A 23,442-nucleotide genomic window follows, 5' to 3' on the forward strand; every position below is an offset into this window, starting at 1 on the left:
TGATCTGCACAAAACTATAATTTTAAGTATACATATTTCTTTTTTCATATACTTTACTCCAATAAAATCGTGGTTACATTGTCTATTACAAAAGAAATAAGTAAATGAACTTAACTAAGTTGCAAAAATAACAATCAAATCCTTACAAAACATATATTAACACATAAATAGAAATTAAGAAAAAGGTTTTCATAATATAGGTTGTCATCTCTAAGGATATAGTTGACACAAAAATTACAGTTTATATTATTTACAATGCAAAATCGAATACTCAACTTCGTGAAATTTTCATCTTTGCGGAAATTTACTGATATATATAATTAATTAAAAATAACCAATTTAATGAATGCTTATAAAAATAAAAATAATAATGATATAAAGATTATTCAAAAAAAAGGTTCAAAAAAATGCAATACCAATTTGTGAATTAGTAGCTAAAAAATCTCCCAATATATAAGACACTCTTAAGAAAACAAAATATATAATTTTATCGAAAAACTAAATAATACAAGATGATAAAGTAAAACTTGAATTCCTTATTCATTTATATGATGTAATATTTATTACATAAGTATTAAAACGGTGAATAAAAGGTTACTAGAAGAAGCATTAAAAACAACAATAATATTATTATATAATATAAAAAAAAAAACTTTTGAAATAAAAACACTACTCAAAAAATAAACAATACATATTTTTTTTCTATAACAATATATTTTTTAAATTTTTTTATTATTTATTCCCTTGAAATTACATAGAATTAAAAATATAACCCAATATACCACAATTTAAGCGTTTTCTACAAGCGACATTTATTATATGTAGATTGGTAATAAGGATATTTTTAAATGAAGATCAGCGAGAAAAATTATATCGTTTCTAGATTTAAACTAAAAGTTCTTATATCCGTTAGTTATCAATTCAGATATATATTCTTTTTCAAGCTCAAATTTTTTTTCTTTTTTCAATACACTTTTATATGTATAACATTAAAAAAGGGTAACCAAATGGATATAAATGAATAAAGAACATATATATAATTACATTATAGTTTAAAATGTTTTACTAAATCTAATTATAATACTAGAAAGTTGTTTTTATACATCTATATTTCATTTTTATATGCATTATACAAAAAGTTACAATACGAAAAATATTCCCATAAATATAATGACTAATAACACAGTAATATACAAATAATAAGAAAAATTGAAAAATAACTCTTTTCTTCAAGATAATAATAGAATTACCCTTTTAAACCGTTCATAGAACTCTTTATCAATACATTCAAATACAAATAAAAAAAATTTCGAAATGGTAGCTTCCTTTCTTATTCATATAAAATTTTCATTTTTTATTCTAATGTGTGAATTAGAAATTTCAAATAATTCCTCATTTTAATTATTCTAGTTAATAATGTATGACTTTCTATTTTACTATATATTTTACTTTTAGTTATAAATTCAGTTACGATGTTTTGCGTATTGTCTTAATATCACATTAAGTATAATAAAACAATAAAAATATAATATAGAAATGAATCCACATTATCGAAACATTGGCGAAGTAATATAAAAAGAATAAATACAATTGTTCTTAGGATCAAGAGGTACTAAATTATATTTTTCATAACAATCTGTTTATAGTAATCATAAATTTAGATAAAGAATGTGCTAAATATATGGTTCTTACTTTTAATAAATACAAAGACATTTCTTAATTTTTTAAATTTTTTTAATTTTTGTCTTTAATTTTACCGTATTATATATGTATATATATATATGTCTAGATGTATTTTACTTTACTTATTTTCAACATTTATAAATACAAGATATAAAGTTAAAAATGAATAAGTAAAAAAGTTATAATAATTTTTCTATTAATATATATATTTTATCTTAATAAAAATGGATACATTAAAAAATCTTTAACATCCATAATATTTCTAGTTAAAAATGTTCTACGTAAAATATAACTGTTTTCTGCTATAACAACTTTTGTCATATATATTATTCTGAAGTATAAGTAACATATAAATTATTATATCATATACATATGTATATATTATATATATAAAATTATATGAGTTAATATCATATTTCAATATTTAATATTAATTAAAAAGTAAAAATATAAATTTAATATATACTTATAAAAGTACTTTATAATGTATATTTAATTAATTCTGATAAAATTGTATTAAAAGAAAATTCTAAGGAACTAATGCATTAAATGAATATGACTTTTACTAGCGTACAAGTGTTTATAATCTTCGAACTTAGGAATCTGCTATAATTATTTTATTCATAAAAAGAATATTATTTTATAACTATTTATTCTTTCATATTTAAATCATTCAAAAATTTAAACATATATTAAATACATGTTCGTATAGTAAGTAAATACTATAATATATTTAAGATAACAACATTTGTGATAAATATTTGTTAAATTTGCTTTTTACGAAAACGTGCAAAAAATATATTTTTTTGCTATATTATACACAAGAAAGGCATTTAAAACTAATTCATAAAACATTACACATTTTTAATTATAATGTCATGAAATAAACATTTTAAAATAACAATGCATAAATCAAATAAAAATAATTGCACTTTTTAAGGATAACCGTGCAATTTTGTTCTAATTTATAGATATAATAATAACAACACTAATTTTTTTAAATTTTATGAAATATATACACATTTACACACAAGTGTGCTTAAACATGCAAAAATATATTATGCCTAAATATCAAGTTATGTTCAAACAATTATCTAAAATACGAATTTATAAAACAAAAAAACCAATTATAGTGATAATTTAGAAAAAATATTTTCTCAATTTATATCAAATTATTCTTGAGTATGTAGATGCTACCATAATGTCTAAGTAAATATATATTCTCTTTTCATATATACGTTATATTTTTAAGGTTATTATATATCTTCTTATTTCTTATTAAATGTTTTTCCTACCATGCAATTTAACAATTTAAAACAAATTTTAGGATAATTTGACTTTAGTATTTTATATTTAACAATGTCTATAAAAGTATAATTAGCAGCAAATATAATAAAAGCAAATACAGATACTAAAACTAATGAACATGCTCGTATAAGAATATAAAGTTCATGAAGTGTCTGTCCACCAATAATACAAAATCCGTAGGATAGAATGTATACTACCAATCCTGTCAATAAAGCTAATAAGGGTGGATTTACTGTTAAACCTGTTTTTCTTTATATCATTATACTTGTATTCTTATTATTAATTTTAAATATGTAATCCAATATATAGTATATATTTGTTTCAAAAGCTGTATCTATTTTATTATGCAAAGAATATTTATTCTTCTGAGATACTTTATACCATTTCTCTCTTTTTAATATACCTCCTTTAATTCATTGATTTCTGATGCAGATATTTGTTATACTTATATATATATAACTTTTCATCTTGTGTTTTAGTATTCCTCCTGTTAATTGGTATATCCTCAGTTGATTTTACTTGTATTTTATCCACTTCCAGAAGTCTATTAATTCTTAAATCAAAAGGATTATCTATGTCATTCTTTTTACCTAATAATTTGCTACAGTTATTCTAAAAGCAAAAAAAACAAAAATGTAAAAACTTATTATTTACAATGAAATATATTCTAATAATATAGGAATATTAATTTTTAAAATCCAAAAAAAAAAAATTATGAATTATCACTATAATATTACACTACTTCCATGATGACATATCCAAATTAAAAAAGTTAATACCATGATTTTAATAAATATTAAGGACTCTTTATTGTTTTTCATTGTATACTTCATAAATGCTACTATATATTGATTAATAAAAATGTTATGTTTAAATGGTACAAATAATTAAATAAAATATTTATATTATCATTTTCGATATATTCATGTTATTTTAAATGTTATAAATTTAATATTTACATGTTGAACTAATGTTAAATTCTACGAATTCAAGATTACATAAAAATTTTTTTAGTATATTTCCTATAAATGTACATTACAAAATAAAATAAAACAGTTATTAAAATAATTTCAGTAGAGCAAAGTATTATTTGTTTAAAAAATATAAAATATTTATTTAATATAAAAATGTAGTAAATATCTTTTTTAATTTAACCATTTCAAAAAAAAAAAATAAAATAAAATAAAACATGAAAAAAAAGAAAAATAAGTTTAATTAACATAATAAAAACTCAATATATATTTAATCAGTAATAAAAATATTTCATTTATTTTAAAAAGTATGTAACGTTCACAAAATTCATATTAATATATATTCAGAAGCTACTTTTGTACTTTTATTTTTCTTATAGATATTATTGCTAATTTATTTTTTTTCTTTTTAGAGTTTCATTTTATAATAAAGTAATATTACTTATTTTGATAATAAAAATAACATATAAAATATATTAAGATATAATACATATTTTTTATAATATAAAATACAATTATTAATCAAAAAATTAAAATCATATTCTTTTATAAAATATAAAATGATAATAAAAAAAATATTTAGTTACTAAAAAATCTCTGAATTTAGTTATATTTTTGTAAAATAATTTTACAATATTATAATGTGTAGATAAATACAAAAAAGTATAGTTGATATTTAACGCATACTACATATATTCATAATATTCATATTTTTCATTCCTTTTAAAAATTCAAAAAAATAATAATGTACCAAAAAATAAAAATATATAAAAAGGACATGAAAATAATTATTACATTTAATATATTTTTATGAAATTACTAGCTGAAGTTGCAAAAATTGTTATAATTTTATTTTTACTCCATTATATTATATATATATAGCATAACATTTTTAATTAAGCTTACCTAATATCTTTTAAAATCTTTGTTTTTTCTTGAACATATATTTAACAAACAAAATAAATCTTTTTACATATCAAATGGATTAAAAAATAAAAATTCGTACAAAAACGAAATATATAAGTTGTATTATAAAATAAAATACAAACACATATAAGTTATATTTATTATAATTAATTTAATACTTTAATTTAATATTATTCTCAAGTAATCTAAGGAATTCTTACATTTTAATATTTTTTTTCTATATATATAATAGAAATAATTATTAATTTGTATAAATTTTGCAAGAAAAAGCTTACATATAATTATATATTATTGCTTTATTTTATTATAAACATATATGCACTTATTATTAAATAAAATTAAATATACAAATAAATAAGTGCAATAATAATAAAAAAATATGAGCAATTATCTTCTTATTTATTAGAAGAGCATACGAATAAAACGAAATAATTATTTTCTACATTCAAATGGAACTAAAACTAAAGTTAGACGATGATGTTTTCACTATTCATATAAATAATTAGAATCCTTGGGCTAAAATGCATAACTACATTTATAAATTATGTGTGAAAAGGAATTTCAACTTTTTTGGTTCTTATTTTATTTAAAAATTGGTCATTATATATTTAATATAATTATTAATACTCAATATAAACTATACTTATATTTATAAATCTTTAAAATGAATATTAAATCATTAATTTATATTTAGAGAACCATAAAAAATACAACATAAGTAAAAATAAATATTTAAACATGATAGAAACATTGTAGAAAATATGAATTTATTTCAATTAATCCTAAACTTAATTTATATTTTTACAGACAGTACACATTTAGATATTTACAGTTATGAGAAATAAAAAAAAAAGAATTTTTACATACTATATATTAGTATACAATTATATTTAATTCACACATTTAATATTTGAATTACATAAAATATAGGAACCGTATACATTATATTTGTTTTTAATGTTTCAATGTAATTTATTATTAATTAATACATTTATAATAGAATAAACACAAAAATAAGCACAATAATAAAATGATAAATACTTTTAAGTATTAATATAACTGTAAATAAATAAACACTGTAAATACTTTAAAAATTATATAGTAATTTATATTTATTAAGTATTTCTTTTTATTATATACGTATATCTTCAAATTTACAAGAAGAAAAAAAACAAATAACAGAATTTTAAAGAGGATTCTATAGTAATTATACTTTCTAACACACTTTTTATTAGCGTATAAGATAAATATTAATTTTTATATATATATAAAACAAATATGTATATACTTATCAATACAATGATATATATTCACTTTTCTTTATTAAATACAAGAAAAGACATATAGTTTTTTAATGTCAAACTAATAACGCGTTATTTTAATAATCTGTATATATAATCATTCTATAACAAAATAAGATATAAAATAAAAATCTCTAATTTTTAGATAAAATACAAATTACCACATTTTTAAAAATTTTTAAGAATTATGATATATTAATTTCATTGTAAAGAAAAAAAATATATTTTATAGAAATCAATTTGAATACATAAATATATATATTATTTCAAGTGTATTTTATTATACAGATATGATATATTAGAGTGAGAATTAAAAAACTTCATATATTGAAATTTATAGAAAAAGTAAAGCTATAATTTTTTATAGTTATGATTTAAAAAGATACATATATGTATGGTCGTGCATAATGTATAAAGAATTATGCGTATGATAAATAATATATATATAAATGCAAAACAGACATTGTTTTATATTAAAGGCGTTTATACACATATTAACATATTTCTTACTATTAATTTTATCTTTTCCTGAACTTAAGTTTTTCGTATTTTTTAACTTTTTTATGGTAAAAAATTGTCAGGTATACGCATATGACACCTAATATAATGAAAGGTAGAGCATATATTAAAACATTAATTATACTTGATAATGTTTCCTTTGTCAACGATGACAAGCTAAGCCATGATATGTCTAACCATGATGTGCTAAATCCTTTTATACTAGACAACAATGACGAGAACTTTAATCCAAATAGCCACAACAAACCGTCAGTTTCAGAAAAAATTTTTATTAATGATAAATGCAACATAGGTATTGTTGTGGTTAATAATAACAACAGTAAAGGTACAGAAAATCGTGATATGCATTTTTTACGTATTATTTTTTTGTAAAGCTTTTCACTAATTGATCTGGTGTTTTTCAGAAAATCTTCATAATCAAGTTCTTTAAATATTTTTTTTTCTAAAAAGGAATATTTTTTTGTCTCAAATATACAAGATCTATTTCGTATAGCTAATTTATGACCTCCTGAAATCTTTGATAAACTTCCATTTGATTGTTTATTTTTTTCCAATCTCTCCTTATCATTATAATATTTATCTTCCTTTTTCTTAATTCCACTATTTTGTATCTCTTCTCTTAAACACACAGTACTTGAATCCTTATATTGCTTATATTTTACAAGTAAACGATAATTTCTTGTATATAATTTTCTTCGATAACTGTAGAATTCAACCAGATATTTGCTATATGTACTCTGTAAAAATAAAAACAAAATTTATCATTTAATAAAATGAATAATCTCATACTAATAAATATATTAATAAAAATGAAACATGAAAAATATAATTAATACATATATCCTTAAATAATGTTATCATACAACATCATAGTAAAAATGACATATGCAAATTAAAAGGATAAAAGTAGAAATTTTAATAAATAATAGCAAATTAATTTTATGCTCCATGTTATAGAAATTTAAAATGGTAATATATTAGGAAAGAAAAAACGTAACAATAAAATATTCGATGAATGATAAAGAACACTACTATTTTCTATTTAATTTCTTTTTATTTATTTTTTCGTAAAATCATAATAAAATGTATGTAACTATAATTTTGTTTACAACAGATAGGTAAAATAGCATTACAAATAAACTACAGTCTTTTTATCATTATGATATTTATAAAAAAAAATTTATTAAAATAATATAAATTGAATCCATTAATAAATATTCTAAATTTATATCATAAATTATTGAATTTAGCAGAATAATTATATAATTCGTTATTAGTTATTTTCAAGATAAAATAAAAAAATAGATACATTTTATTTTTTACTATTTCTGCATATTGAGGTTTTATGGAATATAAAGAGTAGAGAATAAGGATAATGTAGTGTTATATATATTAATAAAATAAAAACTAATATTAAATATGTATTTCCATTAATATTTCTAATATTATTAACATTCTAATTTTGAAGAACTTGTTATTGTTAAAAAATATTATAAAAATATAATAATTGTTTCATTAAATGAAGAAAACGAATTTTTTTTGATATATAAATTATAAGGAAATCTTTAAGTAATAATTAAATATACGAACATTTTTATGGTATAAGATGTATTTAAATTATAAAATTTATAACACCTTATATAATCTATAGAAAAATATATTTAAAAAGGTAAATAAATTATTGTAATTTATTTTTTTGTAATCATTTTTGAAAATTACTTATTTTTAATTTTTGCTATTAATTTAAATGAAATATTTTTAAATTCTTCTATTTAGTATCATGCATTCAATTAAATATAAATTTTTATAAGAAGAATTAATATAGTAAAAATAAATATTTATCTTTGTCTAAAATATATCAATATTATAATAATAAAATTTAAATAATATCTTAGTCATTTCCATTATGAATATTCATGATACCCTTTTTTGTTATGAATACATTTAATTATATATTTTTAAGTAATTTATTGAAAGGAGAAATAAATAAACAATTACGTAGTGTAAAAATAATATAATATATAAGACTACTGTTCCATTTATTGGCAATTTATTATAATAAATAAAATTAATATTTTCCAACGCATGTATCTACTATAAATTATAATTGTAAAAATAAATTATAAACATTTACTACAATATAATATTAATATATATACAAACTGATAACTACATTTATGTATCATTTACATATAACTATATAACCTAATAAAATATTTTACTTTTAACATTACCTAAGAAAATAAAAATTAAAAAATCTTAAAATTTTTATTAAGAATTCATTCAATTTTGTGCACATATTTCGAAATATATACCTCAAGATATTTATGTCCGAATATATTTTGAAATAAATAGGAAAACTTTCATATTTTTCATAGGATAAATAAAATTATTTCATTTGTATATACCGAATAATTTATGATTCAAATGTTAATCTTAATTAGTTGTTTAGCTTTAATTTGTATAATAGCGCATTTAAAAAATTATCGTGTAATATAGTTGAAAGCTTATAAATAAATTCAATCAAAATTGATGTTATATATTCTCATTTTATTATATGATATATAAAAATATTTTAATATTTTAACGAATGTACATTAACTTTTATAGCACTAATAAATGGTCCATATCCTTTATAAGAACAAACCTATATATATAAGATTGATTTTCTTTTACTTAATACTATATTATTAAAAAGAGGCTAATAACATATTTCAAAAAAAATTTTGATTAATGTAAATTCTATATGATTTTCTATATAAATTCTTCTTATTGATGATGTAAATGAATATATAGAAAAAAAGTTTCAAGTAGCACATATGCTTAAGTAATTATTCATATATAATTATGTTAAGAAAAATAATGCATTTATAATTAAAACTTATTCACATTTTATTTAATTGATAAATGAATGTCATTAATAATATATCATTTATTTTTATTAAAGTAGTTATTCTGTTAGACAGAGCAAAATACGTAATTGTTATATAATACAATCCAATATCAGGCTAATACTAATTCCCTAATTATATTCACAGAATTTTCTTAAAAACATATATGTATAGTTTTCTTTTCTTATATATATCTAATTAATGTTTATAAAAAGGTTTTATATATAACAATTACCTAAGTCAATAAAATGGTAATATTGTTTTGAACTCTTCACTTAATTATAAAGCTTCAATTTTAAAATGGTTAATGTTTTATAAATATTTTATTCTTAATAGTAAAATTATAATTGTATATATTTATAATATCACACGTAAGCTATACAAAAAAGTCTAAAGAACTAATAATTATATGTTAATACGAAAGAGTATTTTATATATATGTTTCTTATAATACTAATTTCAACTAACATTATTTGTTTAGTTATAATTTAATTAAAATATTGACATTCACTAATAACAAAATAAGATTTAAGCTTTCTTAAATGAAAAACTTCATTATATATTTAAATCAAAAGTAATACTCAATAAAAATATTTTAAAACATCATCAAATAATCACATATAACCATAAAAAAAATCTCAAAATATACGACTGTTAAAAATATAAATCGCCTCACTACATAAATGAAGTTGGGAAAATTGAAATTCTATACATTAAATTAATTAAGCTTTTATTTATTATTATAATTATTTACATATAACTTGTACAAATATAATTTTACATATAAAAGACATTATATTATGAATACGGAAAAATTTACATTCACATTTTTATTAAGCATATTATATTTATATATGCACATATATGTATACATCTGCTAAATCAGAGTACTAAATTACCTTACAGCAACACATTATAAGATGAACAGAAATATAAAAACAAAAAACTATCATAAATATTTATTATATTAATAAATTTTTTGTTTTTTACACTTTTGTTTCAATATATATTTTTATATAATCTAGATGTAATCATAATATTTTTTAGTTAAACAAGAGATTCTTTTAAGAATATAATTTTCTTAATCACTAAGCATAGTTCAATACTTAAATGAAAAACACATTTTCTTAAAGCATAATATTCATTATAACTAAGCTTTAAATTCATTTCTCCTTACTTCAATTACATATTTTAAGAATTTTACCAGAGTATAAATAACCATTGAAACACTTAAAATAGATAATAATAGTCCAATGAACTGTGATTTATCACGTACATAATTTAAAAAATTGCTTGTCTCATCAATCGGTATAAGTTCCTTCCAAGTGTCAGAGAAAAACTGAGATAAAATATATAGTACGGTTGCTGTTAAAAAAAGTATTGCAGGTAGAGAAAATAACAAAGCTGTTTTTATAAATACAGAACGTTTTAAACTTTTTTTCTGCGTATGATCTGTACATTTCCTATATTTATATATAGTACAAAATACCCTGTATAATAATTTTTCAAAAAAAGTATCTATTGCTGTATGTGGCTTATATATAAAAGACATATATTTCTTAACTAATGCTTTGTCTGCAAATTTTGAACTATATTTTTTTTTGGATGCATTTCTTTCACCACAATCTGATTCACCGACGTATTTCTTATTTTCTAAATAATGATTTTTCTTTAGGTCTAATTTATATTTGAATCCCAAATTGATTGTTTTATTCTTAACTTTTGATAATATTCTATTATTTCTTGAATTTAATATGCTACGTATACAGGTTCTATAGTTTAAAGATTTATCAGAATTACACTACAGAAAAAAAAAATATTCATGTTGTATATAATGTGATATATTTTCTTACACTTAAAGAAAAATTTCCGTTAAATACATATGTATATATATGCATATATATATAACGTGACATATTAAAAATATAAAGGAAATTATATGAGATGTAATAGTGATACCAAATTATTAATATAAGAGTAAGTAAAATTAAAAATGATAAATATTATGATTTTAATGGAAATAAAATAGTAACTATTCCCCTTCATTTTTTCATGATTAAGTGTTATAATATATTTATATATGTAAGATAATAGGCTTCATATTCGAGAAACGTCGTTGAAAAATATTCTCTATTCATTTGTTATTTTAATTTATCATGTTTATTTTCCTCAAATTGTATCAAATTTTTTAAATAAAGCACAAATATAAATAATAGAGAAATGTCAACACTATAAAGGCATTTCTAAATAACTCCATTGAATTTATTTATAAAAAATCTTCAATTAAAATAAATGTGGTAGAACTAATTTTATTGCTAAATCTACTAATATATATATACATTATTCTGATTCGTCTTATTAAGCAAATATTAAATGCTGCTGTTAATTATCTTAAGAAAAAAAAAAAAGATTTCTCCGATTCTTAAAATTTTCGTTTTATATATAAAATATAAAAAATCCGCTATATAAATGATCACATTAACATACATCGGAAATATAGCAATTGAAGTGTCTAGATTCGTATAAATAAACGTAGTTTTGCGCACTTATTAAAAGATCTTAAATTACTATATAGAATATAATTCCTGTAATATCCTGAAAAAAAAAGAAAAAACTACATATTTTTGTTATAGTAAAAATTATAAAGTTGCATCTGATATATACTTGAATTTTTATAATGTTCATGCATTTTTATTGTAGATGTTTCATTGGAGGATTGAATTAACATACAAACTTTTGCATTTTAAGAAGAAAACTAAAAATTATCTGTTTTATAGGTTTTCGCCATTTTATTATTAGTATTACATGATAATTTTTATATAATTATAAAATATATATATTATTTATTATTGTTAAAAGTTAATACACTATATGAGTTCACTTATATAATTTTTTATTTCTTGTTAAAATATTGCAAATTTATAAGTTATATAAAAATAATAATATTAAAAAAAATAAGAGAAAAGAAAAATATAAAAGTAAATTTAATTAAAAAATATTCTTACCAATTATGAAATATAAAAATAAATTCCAATATAATATAATTATACATTAAATAAGTTTAGAGAAACTAGTTCAAGCTATATAAAATATCTTTTTTAATAATGTTATAAGTAAAAGAAGAAAAACTAATATCCCAACATTTTCATCCATTCCTAATTTTTGCATTTGATAACTTCAACTAATTATAAAAATATTATATATTAAATAAATTATTTTAATTATAAATAATTAATTGGTACTAATATATCTAATTAAGTTACTTTTCTAAAAAATTATTAATTGAAAATAAGAGAAAAGAATTATAATAATATTTAATATAATATATAACACATATTACTCTGGAACACTGCATAAAATAAGATAATAATTTTTTTATTTCATGCTTTCATATGTATATACATTTATGTAATTGCACCAAATGAAAGTATTAAATTCCTTCAAAAGTATACATTATCATGGAAAAAAAAATATCGAAACACTATAAATAGTGTAAATAATAAATATGTACATTTTTATAGTTATGTATAAGTGCATGATATCTAGCTAGTTTAATATAATAATGCAAACAAAACAAAAAAAAAAATTTAATTCATAATTTCATTAAGCGAATAGTAAATCTTAATTATGTACAAAAACAAAAATTTTCGGAAACCAATGTATTCATTATAACTAGTTTTTTATTTCATCTCCCCCTACTTCTATTACATAATTTATAAATTTTACCAGTATATAAATTACCATGGTGATACTTATTATAAATAACGACAATAAAAAAGCTTGCATTCCAGATTTTGTCATAAATTGTTGAAAAGATTGACTATTTTTCCCCAACACTAGATTACCTAGTGGAGGACAAACTAACAAAAGTAATGAAAGTACTGTAAAAAAAATTATTGATGGTAGAGCAAAAGTTAAAACAGCACTTTTACACGCTGAAAATTTAAAATTTTTTTTTTGGATAGAATCTGTACATTTCCTATATTCATATATTGCAATAAATCCTTTATAAATTAATTTTTCAAATATTTTATCTATTTCTACAAATGGTTTACATAATATATATATTCCCTTCCTCAGTAACTTTTTTTCCTCAAATCCTGAATTACATTTATTTTTAGTTCTGCTCTTTCCATCGTATTCCGCTCCAGTATTATTACCATAATTTTTTAATTGACAATTTTTTTTTTTTTTTTTCATATCGTTATATCCATTTCTAGGGAAGTTACGTTCTAATAAAACCTTTATTTTTTCATTGTTAAATTTTGATAATAATCTATATGTTCTTGAATATAATGATATATTTTGAATAGTTTTCATACCTAAAATTTGACCAAAGTTATGCTACAAGGAAAATAAAATGTTTTAATTTTTTATAGTTTGATATATTTTTCTACGCACAAAGTAAATATTTTGTTTCAGTTGATATATGTGTATATATAACATGAATCATCATAAAATATGGAAAAAATTTTCTGCAATGTTATATTTATACCGCATCACAGAAATAATAATATATCCAAACAAAAAATATAAATATAATATTTTTAACTAAAATAAAAGATATCATTTTATATTCATTCCAAAATTATTTTGTTCAATGTCTTTAAACATGCAAATAATTTACTATATATTTACAAAATCGTAATAAAAATATTTTTTCATCTCCTTTGTTATCTGATTTTATGCATTGAAAGAGTAATAAATTCAGAAAAAAAAAAAATAAAAATAGAAATTTAAAAAAAAAATAATATAAAAAAAATTTTAGTAAATATTTCAATAAATTTACATATTAAAAAATAAACATTAATTATAATAATTTTTAGTAGCCCTAATTTTATTAATAAATGTTAAAAATATATTTACATTTTAGCTTCTTAACAGAGTAATACTAAATTTCCTTGTTAATACATTTCAAAAAAAATAAAATAAATTTTTGGTTTCCTTATGATTTTAATTTATATATAAAACAAAACAGTTTATGTGATAAGAATAAATATATTATCACATAACATTAATATAATTATTATTTTTATGATAAATATCCTGTAAATAACATAAGTAATTTTTACATATTTTTTTTTCTAAGCATTATTTTTTATTTAAAAAACGTAAATTTCACATATATAATATAATTACAATGACAGAAATGTAAAGAAAAAATAAAAAAATACAAATTTTTTTTTATCGTATAAATTATGATCCAATATATGATAAATGCCTTTGCATATGTAAAAAGCTTAAACATTCTTTTCGTAAAAATATGATTGTAAGATGTAATTCAGATACAAAATTTTGGTATTTAAATAACACAATCCAAATTGCTAAATTTAAACATTTGTAACATATTAATAAAAGAAATATACAGTAATTTATATATAATTTAAAAAAATGTATTTTATTTATCATTACCAATAATGCATGCATTAACTGTGATAATTCAGATATTTATAAATGTTTTAGTTTTATTAAAATTTTATATATTTAAAAATTCTGCGGAAATATTAGCGTTAATAAAAAAATGTAAAAACGTATTTAGCAAAAAATTCTTCTTAGTAATTTAGATAATTCAATGGGAAATTCCAAAAATATATAACGTAAAAAAAAAATGTATAATAATTTACATTTAAAACGTTCTATAAGTTATTATATAGTATATTATATAATAAGACTTATAAAAATTTTTAATATATTAATTTTTTTCCCGAAAATTTTGAAAAAGGAAAAAATTTGGTAATTATTTTTTATTAATTTATAAATAAATTATACCCAAATTAACATATTTAAGTATAACCATTATTTATGTAATGTATATAAAATAAATGAGACGCTATATTGAAATATGCTTAGAAAATTACATATATGTGTATATCAATATTTTTATTTGTTTCTGTTTTTTTCACTTATAGTCTTGAGTTAATTATGAAATTATTAAATATTAAATATATTATTTTAATAATATAAATAATAAATTGTTACTAATTTTTTTAATTAATTTAATCTCCTTAAAAAAAATAGTTTATATAAAAACAATATAAAAAAAATAATTTAATTATAAGCGCAATATATAGTATTACTCTAAGAAAAACAGTATTAAAATAAGATATTTATGTATTTCGTGATTTCATATTTATATAATGTATAAATTTGTTATAAATATATTTATAATGAATATTAGTAAGATAATTAGTCCTACACTTTCGAGAGATTCTTACGTTATCATATATTGCATATTTTAATTTATATACAAAATATAACGTATTACCTTATTTATTAATACTATATCTTATTCAGATTACTTAATCAAAGAAGTTAGATAAAACTATTATCTTTTATCTAATCAATAGTTTTTAAATTATCATGTCAAGTATATGGTTTGACATTTTTAGGATTATTCCTTTTTCTGCTAAATTTTATTTTTAATGATATATTTATTAAAAACATTTATATCAGTCATAATTAATTATACATTTTCATCTAAATGGAAATATCATCTATAAAAAAATTTCAATTTTTAGGTAAATAAATATTCTTCCATTGAATAAATGGATTTATCACACATTAATAGGTTCAATTTATAAATATTTATTTATATGTATTTTTTGTATATAGGAATATATTTTAATTAATATATATATATATATATATATATGTATGTATATATTAATCCATTAATGTTTTTACATCTTTTTAATACGGTATCATTTATAGTATTCATTTATATTAATTAAAAACTTTATAATAGTAGTTCATGTTTTTTCTAATATATATTGTTATTAATATTATATAACGGTGGAGTATATGCTTTTTTTATTTTATAATTTAGTTTAAAATAATATGATGTCATACCATATATATTTAAATTGAAAATGTTATTATATTACTGTTTCTTTAAGTAACATTTTTAGAATGATCTTTACTGTACAGAAATTTGTTCGTGTCCATTACTCTATTACTGCTAATAATTCTATTAAAACTTATCATTTCTGGATTCATTTGCAATTTTTCTTACAGTGACATATTTTTCATTTAACTATAGTATATAATTGGTACCTATTTTATCTTTTAATTTCCTATGGCTAAAAGATATTTAACAAATTCATAGTTGATACGGTTTTATATATAATTATTCAATATAATGTTAATCAAAAAAAAAAAAAAAAAGATTACTAAATTAGGCCATCATAAAATTAATGATTCATTAAATATATATAACAAGTAGAACTAATATAAGTAAAATAAGATATTTTATTTACTAAATATTTTGCTTTTTTTTTTATGTATATATGTTATTAAGCGAACTCATTCAAAACCAACTAAAAAAAAAAAATTGTATGTTATATTATATAATACAAAGTAATATTAAATATATAATGTATGTAATAATAATGTGTAAATTTTAATAATATTAATAAGACAATTAAAGTTTATATCACAATAAAATTGTTAATAAAAAGAAAAAAGCTCTTTAAATTTATATACTACTATAAAATATCCTAAAAATAATCTACGCCTTTTTATACTTTTATAAAGTTTTAAGTATTAATTAAACAAATTATTTCATCATAATAAAAAAACATCAAAAAAAAAAAAAATTATTAAAAGTAATTACCATATATATTATTTTAAAATTATCACATAACATAATTTGTTATGTTTCAATGGTTTCGTTTTTGAAAATTTATTTTTAGCTTACGCAAAGTATCTTTATATTACATTTCAATGTAGACATAAAAAATTAACTCTTTGGAACCTAAAATTAATTAGTTTTTTTTATTTAAACAAAATAAAAGATATAACTATATAACTACATTCAAATTTCTTGAATTTTCATATTAATCAAAAGACACATTTACTTTTAATTTGATACAAATATTACACTATTTTAATTACCTCAACAAATATTCATTTAGTTGAGTACAAGATAGAAAATCATGAACACTATATTTTAGAGTAAAAATAAAAATTCACACATGATGTCAACAAAATAATATAAACTGTTATTTTCTATATTAATTTTTAAGCACATATAGTATTTTTCATAAAAATATAGTTATATACAAAAATATATACGTAAAACACAACAATTTATTAAGGATTAAAAATAATGTAATAAGCAAAAAAAAAGAAATTATAATATTCAAATCAACAAAGCAAATAGTAGCGTTTATTTTTTTTATTGCATATCAAAATGGTCAGCTAAGAGAAGAAGCATTGTTTAAATATAAGCAATTAAATTCATACTTATTATTTGTGTATATAAAATGGGAACTTATAGATATTAATCTTTATATAAGTCTACTTTACGGAACGAAGGATATGCCGTATTATATATATCAGCTTTTATACGTGTTAACTTTATATATGTTTGAAATTTTTTGTAAAAATAAAACATACTTAATATAACTATATACATGAATATCACACATCCTAGATGTGATAAATATAATCTACCAGATAACTCTACATCTTTTAAATAATTTAATTTTTTTAAAACAATTAGTAGTATTCCAAGTAGTATATGGACGCTAGCTAAAACACAAATCTGAAATACTTTTTTTTTCATATTTTTTCTTAAATACTTAAAATCAGCATTTGCCATATAACTAACTAAATTTTTATAATATATTTTGTCTAGCCTTTTATTTTTTACTGTGATTCCCGTTTTAGTATTAGATGATTCCATTTTTTTGTATTCTCCATTATTTTTTATTTCCTTCTTTATACATTTAATATTTGAATGTTTTTCCTTTTTATGTGCCGCCATTATTCGACACAATCTCACATCTAATTTTATAATAAATTTAGAATTATCATATGTGGATCTCTGATAAGGGCTCGAAAAAAAAAAAAATATATTTGTCATTTAAAGAAATATGTAATATTTTGCTTAAAAAAAGAATTAATAAATATAAAATTTGAAAAATATGGAAAATATAAATATAATTAAATAATATAATCATACCATATCATCCTTAAAATGACATATCCAAAATAAAAGGATAAATACCGCAGTTTTAATTAATAAATATTGCACAAAATTTTGCTCCATGATACATATTCTTGATATTTGAATATATTCAGAATGAAAAATAATTAGCAATTCTGTAATATACACCAAATATAGAAAGATGCTACTTTCAATATTTTAATTTTGTTTCAACATTTTTTATATTTTCATAAATTCTCACTAAAATGTGAGGATAATATATTGCATAGTATAAAAAAATTTAATTTAAAAAAATAACTTAAAATATTTATCATTATGTTTTTTATAATAAAGTACCTCCAATTCTAATAATCTAATTCGAATTTTAACTTAAATATCCAAAATATAAAAATTAATTATTTAGCACTACAGTAATTATTAACGTATTATATGGAATAATGAAAAAATAAAATAAAAACATTTATTTCGGCATATTTTTAAATATTGTTTATATTTATCATATCAAAAATATATAATGTGGAGACTAAATAATAATATATATTAATGTTTTAATTATAAATTTAAAATATATATTGAACTACTCATGCTAATTTATACAAACTCTGTCATATAGTTGTTCACTCATATAATTGAGGGTAGTTAATATAAAATAATAATTAAAAATTAATATTTAAAAAAACAATTTTCCATTTTAAAAAACTACAGGTTATTCCGAAATAATTATATTTAAATTAATATATGCATAAAATATAATATATTATTCTAAATATTTTTTTTCGTAATACATAATATCTGAAAATTTTTATAATATAAAAAGTTTAAACAATAATAATTATTTTTTTATCATAAATATATAAAATATATTGTTCATTTTTTGGAATACATTTTAATAATATTCAATAATATATTATGAATTTATTAATTCACAATAATTTTACAAAATATTCATCAAACAAAAATTAATATTTATATTTATGTATATAAAAATAAATATATCTTAAAATAAATTAATAATCCACTGCATGCAGTAACAATAATTTCAGAAATATTTCATTCTGTATATATCTAAAAATAAAATTTATATATATTATTTTTTGTGTTAATGTACATAATAAAATAATAATAAGCTCAACAAAAATTATCATTAATTATTTTTTATTATGAAAAACGTTCGACAAATTCATAGTTAATTACTTGGTTCCTTATATAAACATACTATGACTAAAATATTTAAAAAAAAATAAATTCAAAATCAAGTTAATATTGTTTATGGAAATTCATTTAGTAAATATAATAATGTAAATCCTAATATTATTGTTCATTATTATAAACAATACGAGTAAAATGTTTAATATATAATAAGAACAAAATATTTTTTCAATAATACATGAAAAACTTCGTAGTTTCTTAAAAAAAATTAATAAACAAAAAAATAAAAAGAATACGATTACATTTAAGCTACAATATATGAATTACAAAAATAATAACAATCTCTCTCTTTTCCTCTCCTCTCCGCGTTTTTTTTTTTTTTTTTGGGTTTTTGTTTGTTTTTTTTGGTTTTGGGAGGAGGAGATTGTTATTATTTTTGTAATTCATATATTGTAGCTTAAATGTAATCGTATTCTTTTTATTTTTTTGTTTATTAATTTTTTTTAAGAAACTACGAAGTTTTTCATGTATTATTGAAAAAATATTTTGTTCTTATTATATATTAAACATTTTACTCGTATTGTTTATAATAATGAACAATAATATTAGGATTTACATTATTATATTTACTAAATGAATTTCCATAAACAATATTAACTTGATTTTGAATTTATTTTTTTTTAAATATTTTAGTCATAGTATGTTTATATAAGGAACCAAGTAATTAACTATGAATTTGTCGAACGTTTTTCATAATAAAAAATAATTAATGATAATTTTTGTTGAGCTTATTATTATTTTATTATGTACATTAACACAAAAAATAATATATATAAATTTTATTTTTAGATATATACAGAATGAAATATTTCTGAAATTATTGTTACTGCATGCAGTGGATTATTAATTTATTTTAAGATATATTTATTTTTATATACATAAATATAAATATTAATTTTTGTTTGATGAATATTTTGTAAAATTATTGTGAATTAATAAATTCATAATATATTATTGAATATTATTAAAATGTATTCCAAAAAATGAACAATATATTTTATATATTTATGATAAAAAAATAATTATTATTGTTTAAACTTTTTATATTATAAAAATTTTCAGATATTATGTATTACGAAAAAAAATATTTAGAATAATATATTATATTTTATGCATATATTAATTTAAATATAATTATTTCGGAATAACCTGTAGTTTTTTAAAATGGAAAATTGTTTTTTTAAATATTAATTTTTAATTATTATTTTATATTAACTACCCTCAATTATATGAGTGAACAACTATATGACAGAGTTTGTATAAATTAGCATGAGTAGTTCAATATATATTTTAAATTTATAATTAAAACATTAATATATATTATTATTTAGTCTCCACATTATATATTTTTGATATGATAAATATAAACAATATTTAAAAATATGCCGAAATAAATGTTTTTATTTTATTTTTTCATTATTCCATATAATACGTTAATAATTACTGTAGTGCTAAATAATTAATTTTTATATTTTGGATATTTAAGTTAAAATTCGAATTAGATTATTAGAATTGGAGGTACTTTATTATAAAAAACATAATGATAAATATTTTAAGTTATTTTTTTAAATTAAATTTTTTTATACTATGCAATATATTATCCTCACATTTTAGTGAGAATTTATGAAAATATAAAAAATGTTGAAACAAAATTAAAATATTGAAAGTAGCATCTTTCTATATTTGGTGTATATTACAGAATTGCTAATTATTTTTCATTCTGAATATATTCAAATATCAAGAATATGTATCATGGAGCAAAATTTTGTGCAATATTTATTAATTAAAACTGCGGTATTTATCCTTTTATTTTGGATATGTCATTTTAAGGATGATATGGTATGATTATATTATTTAATTATATTTATATTTTCCATATTTTTCAAATTTTATATTTATTAATTCTTTTTTTAAGCAAAATATTACATATTTCTTTAAATGACAAATATATTTTTTTTTTTTCGAGCCCTTATCAGAGATCCACATATGATAATTCTAAATTTATTATAAAATTAGATGTGAGATTGTGTCGAATAATGGCGGCACATAAAAAGGAAAAACATTCAAATATTAAATGTATAAAGAAGGAAATAAAAAATAATGGAGAATACAAAAAAATGGAATCATCTAATACTAAAACGGGAATCACAGTAAAAAATAAAAGGCTAGACAAAATATATTATAAAAATTTAGTTAGTTATATGGCAAATGCTGATTTTAAGTATTTAAGAAAAAATATGAAAAAAAAAGTATTTCAGATTTGTGTTTTAGCTAGCGTCCATATACTACTTGGAATACTACTAATTGTTTTAAAAAAATTAAATTATTTAAAAGATGTAGAGTTATCTGGTAGATTATATTTATCACATCTAGGATGTGTGATATTCATGTATATAGTTATATTAAGTATGTTTTATTTTTACAAAAAATTTCAAACATATATAAAGTTAACACGTATAAAAGCTGATATATATAATACGGCATATCCTTCGTTCCGTAAAGTAGACTTATATAAAGATTAATATCTATAAGTTCCCATTTTATATACACAAATAATAAGTATGAATTTAATTGCTTATATTTAAACAATGCTTCTTCTCTTAGCTGACCATTTTGATATGCAATAAAAAAAATAAACGCTACTATTTGCTTTGTTGATTTGAATATTATAATTTCTTTTTTTTTGCTTATTACATTATTTTTAATCCTTAATAAATTGTTGTGTTTTACGTATATATTTTTGTATATAACTATATTTTTATGAAAAATACTATATGTGCTTAAAAATTAATATAGAAAATAACAGTTTATATTATTTTGTTGACATCATGTGTGAATTTTTATTTTTACTCTAAAATATAGTGTTCATGATTTTCTATCTTGTACTCAACTAAATGAATATTTGTTGAGGTAATTAAAATAGTGTAATATTTGTATCAAATTAAAAGTAAATGTGTCTTTTGATTAATATGAAAATTCAAGAAATTTGAATGTAGTTATATAGTTATATCTTTTATTTTGTTTAAATAAAAAAAACTAATTAATTTTAGGTTCCAAAGAGTTAATTTTTTATGTCTACATTGAAATGTAATATAAAGATACTTTGCGTAAGCTAAAAATAAATTTTCAAAAACGAAACCATTGAAACATAACAAATTATGTTATGTGATAATTTTAAAATAATATATATGGTAATTACTTTTAATAATTTTTTTTTTTTTTGATGTTTTTTTATTATGATGAAATAATTTGTTTAATTAATACTTAAAACTTTATAAAAGTATAAAAAGGCGTAGATTATTTTTAGGATATTTTATAGTAGTATATAAATTTAAAGAGCTTTTTTCTTTTTATTAACAATTTTATTGTGATATAAACTTTAATTGTCTTATTAATATTATTAAAATTTACACATTATTATTACATACATTATATATTTAATATTACTTTGTATTATATAATATAACATACAATTTTTTTTTTTTAGTTGGTTTTGAATGAGTTCGCTTAATAACATATATACATAAAAAAAAAAGCAAAATATTTAGTAAATAAAATATCTTATTTTACTTATATTAGTTCTACTTGTTATATATATTTAATGAATCATTAATTTTATGATGGCCTAATTTAGTAATCTTTTTTTTTTTTTTTTGATTAACATTATATTGAATAATTATATA

The 23,442-nt window shown here is 18.1% G+C and overlaps 5 protein-coding genes across 5 annotated transcripts; 1 reads left to right on the top strand and 4 right to left on the bottom strand.

Annotated features, from left to right (window-relative positions):
- Window positions 1-6,708: 6,708 nt before the first annotated feature.
- On the bottom strand, window positions 6,709-7,659 carry MKS88_000154 (uncharacterized protein; the record flags this gene model as incomplete). The annotated part of the gene is made up of 2 exons (XM_067214583.1): window positions 6,709-7,446; window positions 7,573-7,659. The coding sequence occupies 2 exons, from the start codon at window positions 7,657-7,659 to the stop codon at window positions 6,709-6,711; spliced, it is 825 nt and encodes a 274-aa protein (XP_067075887.1).
- Window positions 7,660-10,750: 3,091 nt separating this feature from the next.
- MKS88_000155 (uncharacterized protein) lies at window positions 10,751-11,857 on the bottom strand (the record flags this gene model as incomplete). Its single annotated transcript, XM_067214594.1, has 2 exons — window positions 10,751-11,401; window positions 11,831-11,857. 2 exons carry the CDS (start codon window positions 11,855-11,857, stop codon window positions 10,751-10,753), a joined length of 678 nt encoding a protein of 225 aa, XP_067075888.1.
- A 1,415-nt stretch (window positions 11,858-13,272) lies between these two features.
- MKS88_000156 (uncharacterized protein) lies at window positions 13,273-14,170 on the bottom strand (the record flags this gene model as incomplete). Its single annotated transcript, XM_067214605.1, has 2 exons — window positions 13,273-13,944; window positions 14,096-14,170. The coding sequence occupies 2 exons, from the start codon at window positions 14,168-14,170 to the stop codon at window positions 13,273-13,275; spliced, it is 747 nt and encodes a 248-aa protein (XP_067075889.1).
- Window positions 14,171-17,881: 3,711 nt separating this feature from the next.
- Window positions 17,882-18,652, bottom strand: MKS88_000157 (uncharacterized protein; the record flags this gene model as incomplete). Its single annotated transcript, XM_067214616.1, has 2 exons — window positions 17,882-18,427; window positions 18,566-18,652. The coding sequence occupies 2 exons, from the start codon at window positions 18,650-18,652 to the stop codon at window positions 17,882-17,884; spliced, it is 633 nt and encodes a 210-aa protein (XP_067075890.1).
- A 2,859-nt stretch (window positions 18,653-21,511) lies between these two features.
- On the top strand, window positions 21,512-22,281 carry MKS88_000158 (uncharacterized protein; the record flags this gene model as incomplete). Its single annotated transcript, XM_067214626.1, has 2 exons — window positions 21,512-21,598; window positions 21,736-22,281. The coding sequence occupies 2 exons, from the start codon at window positions 21,512-21,514 to the stop codon at window positions 22,279-22,281; spliced, it is 633 nt and encodes a 210-aa protein (XP_067075891.1).
- Between the last annotated feature and the right edge of the window lie 1,161 nt (window positions 22,282-23,442).

This window comes from Plasmodium brasilianum (genome assembly GCF_023973825.1).
Source record: "Plasmodium brasilianum strain Bolivian I chromosome Unknown PB_00_03, whole genome shotgun sequence".
Taxonomy (NCBI): domain Eukaryota; phylum Apicomplexa; class Aconoidasida; order Haemosporida; family Plasmodiidae; genus Plasmodium; species Plasmodium brasilianum.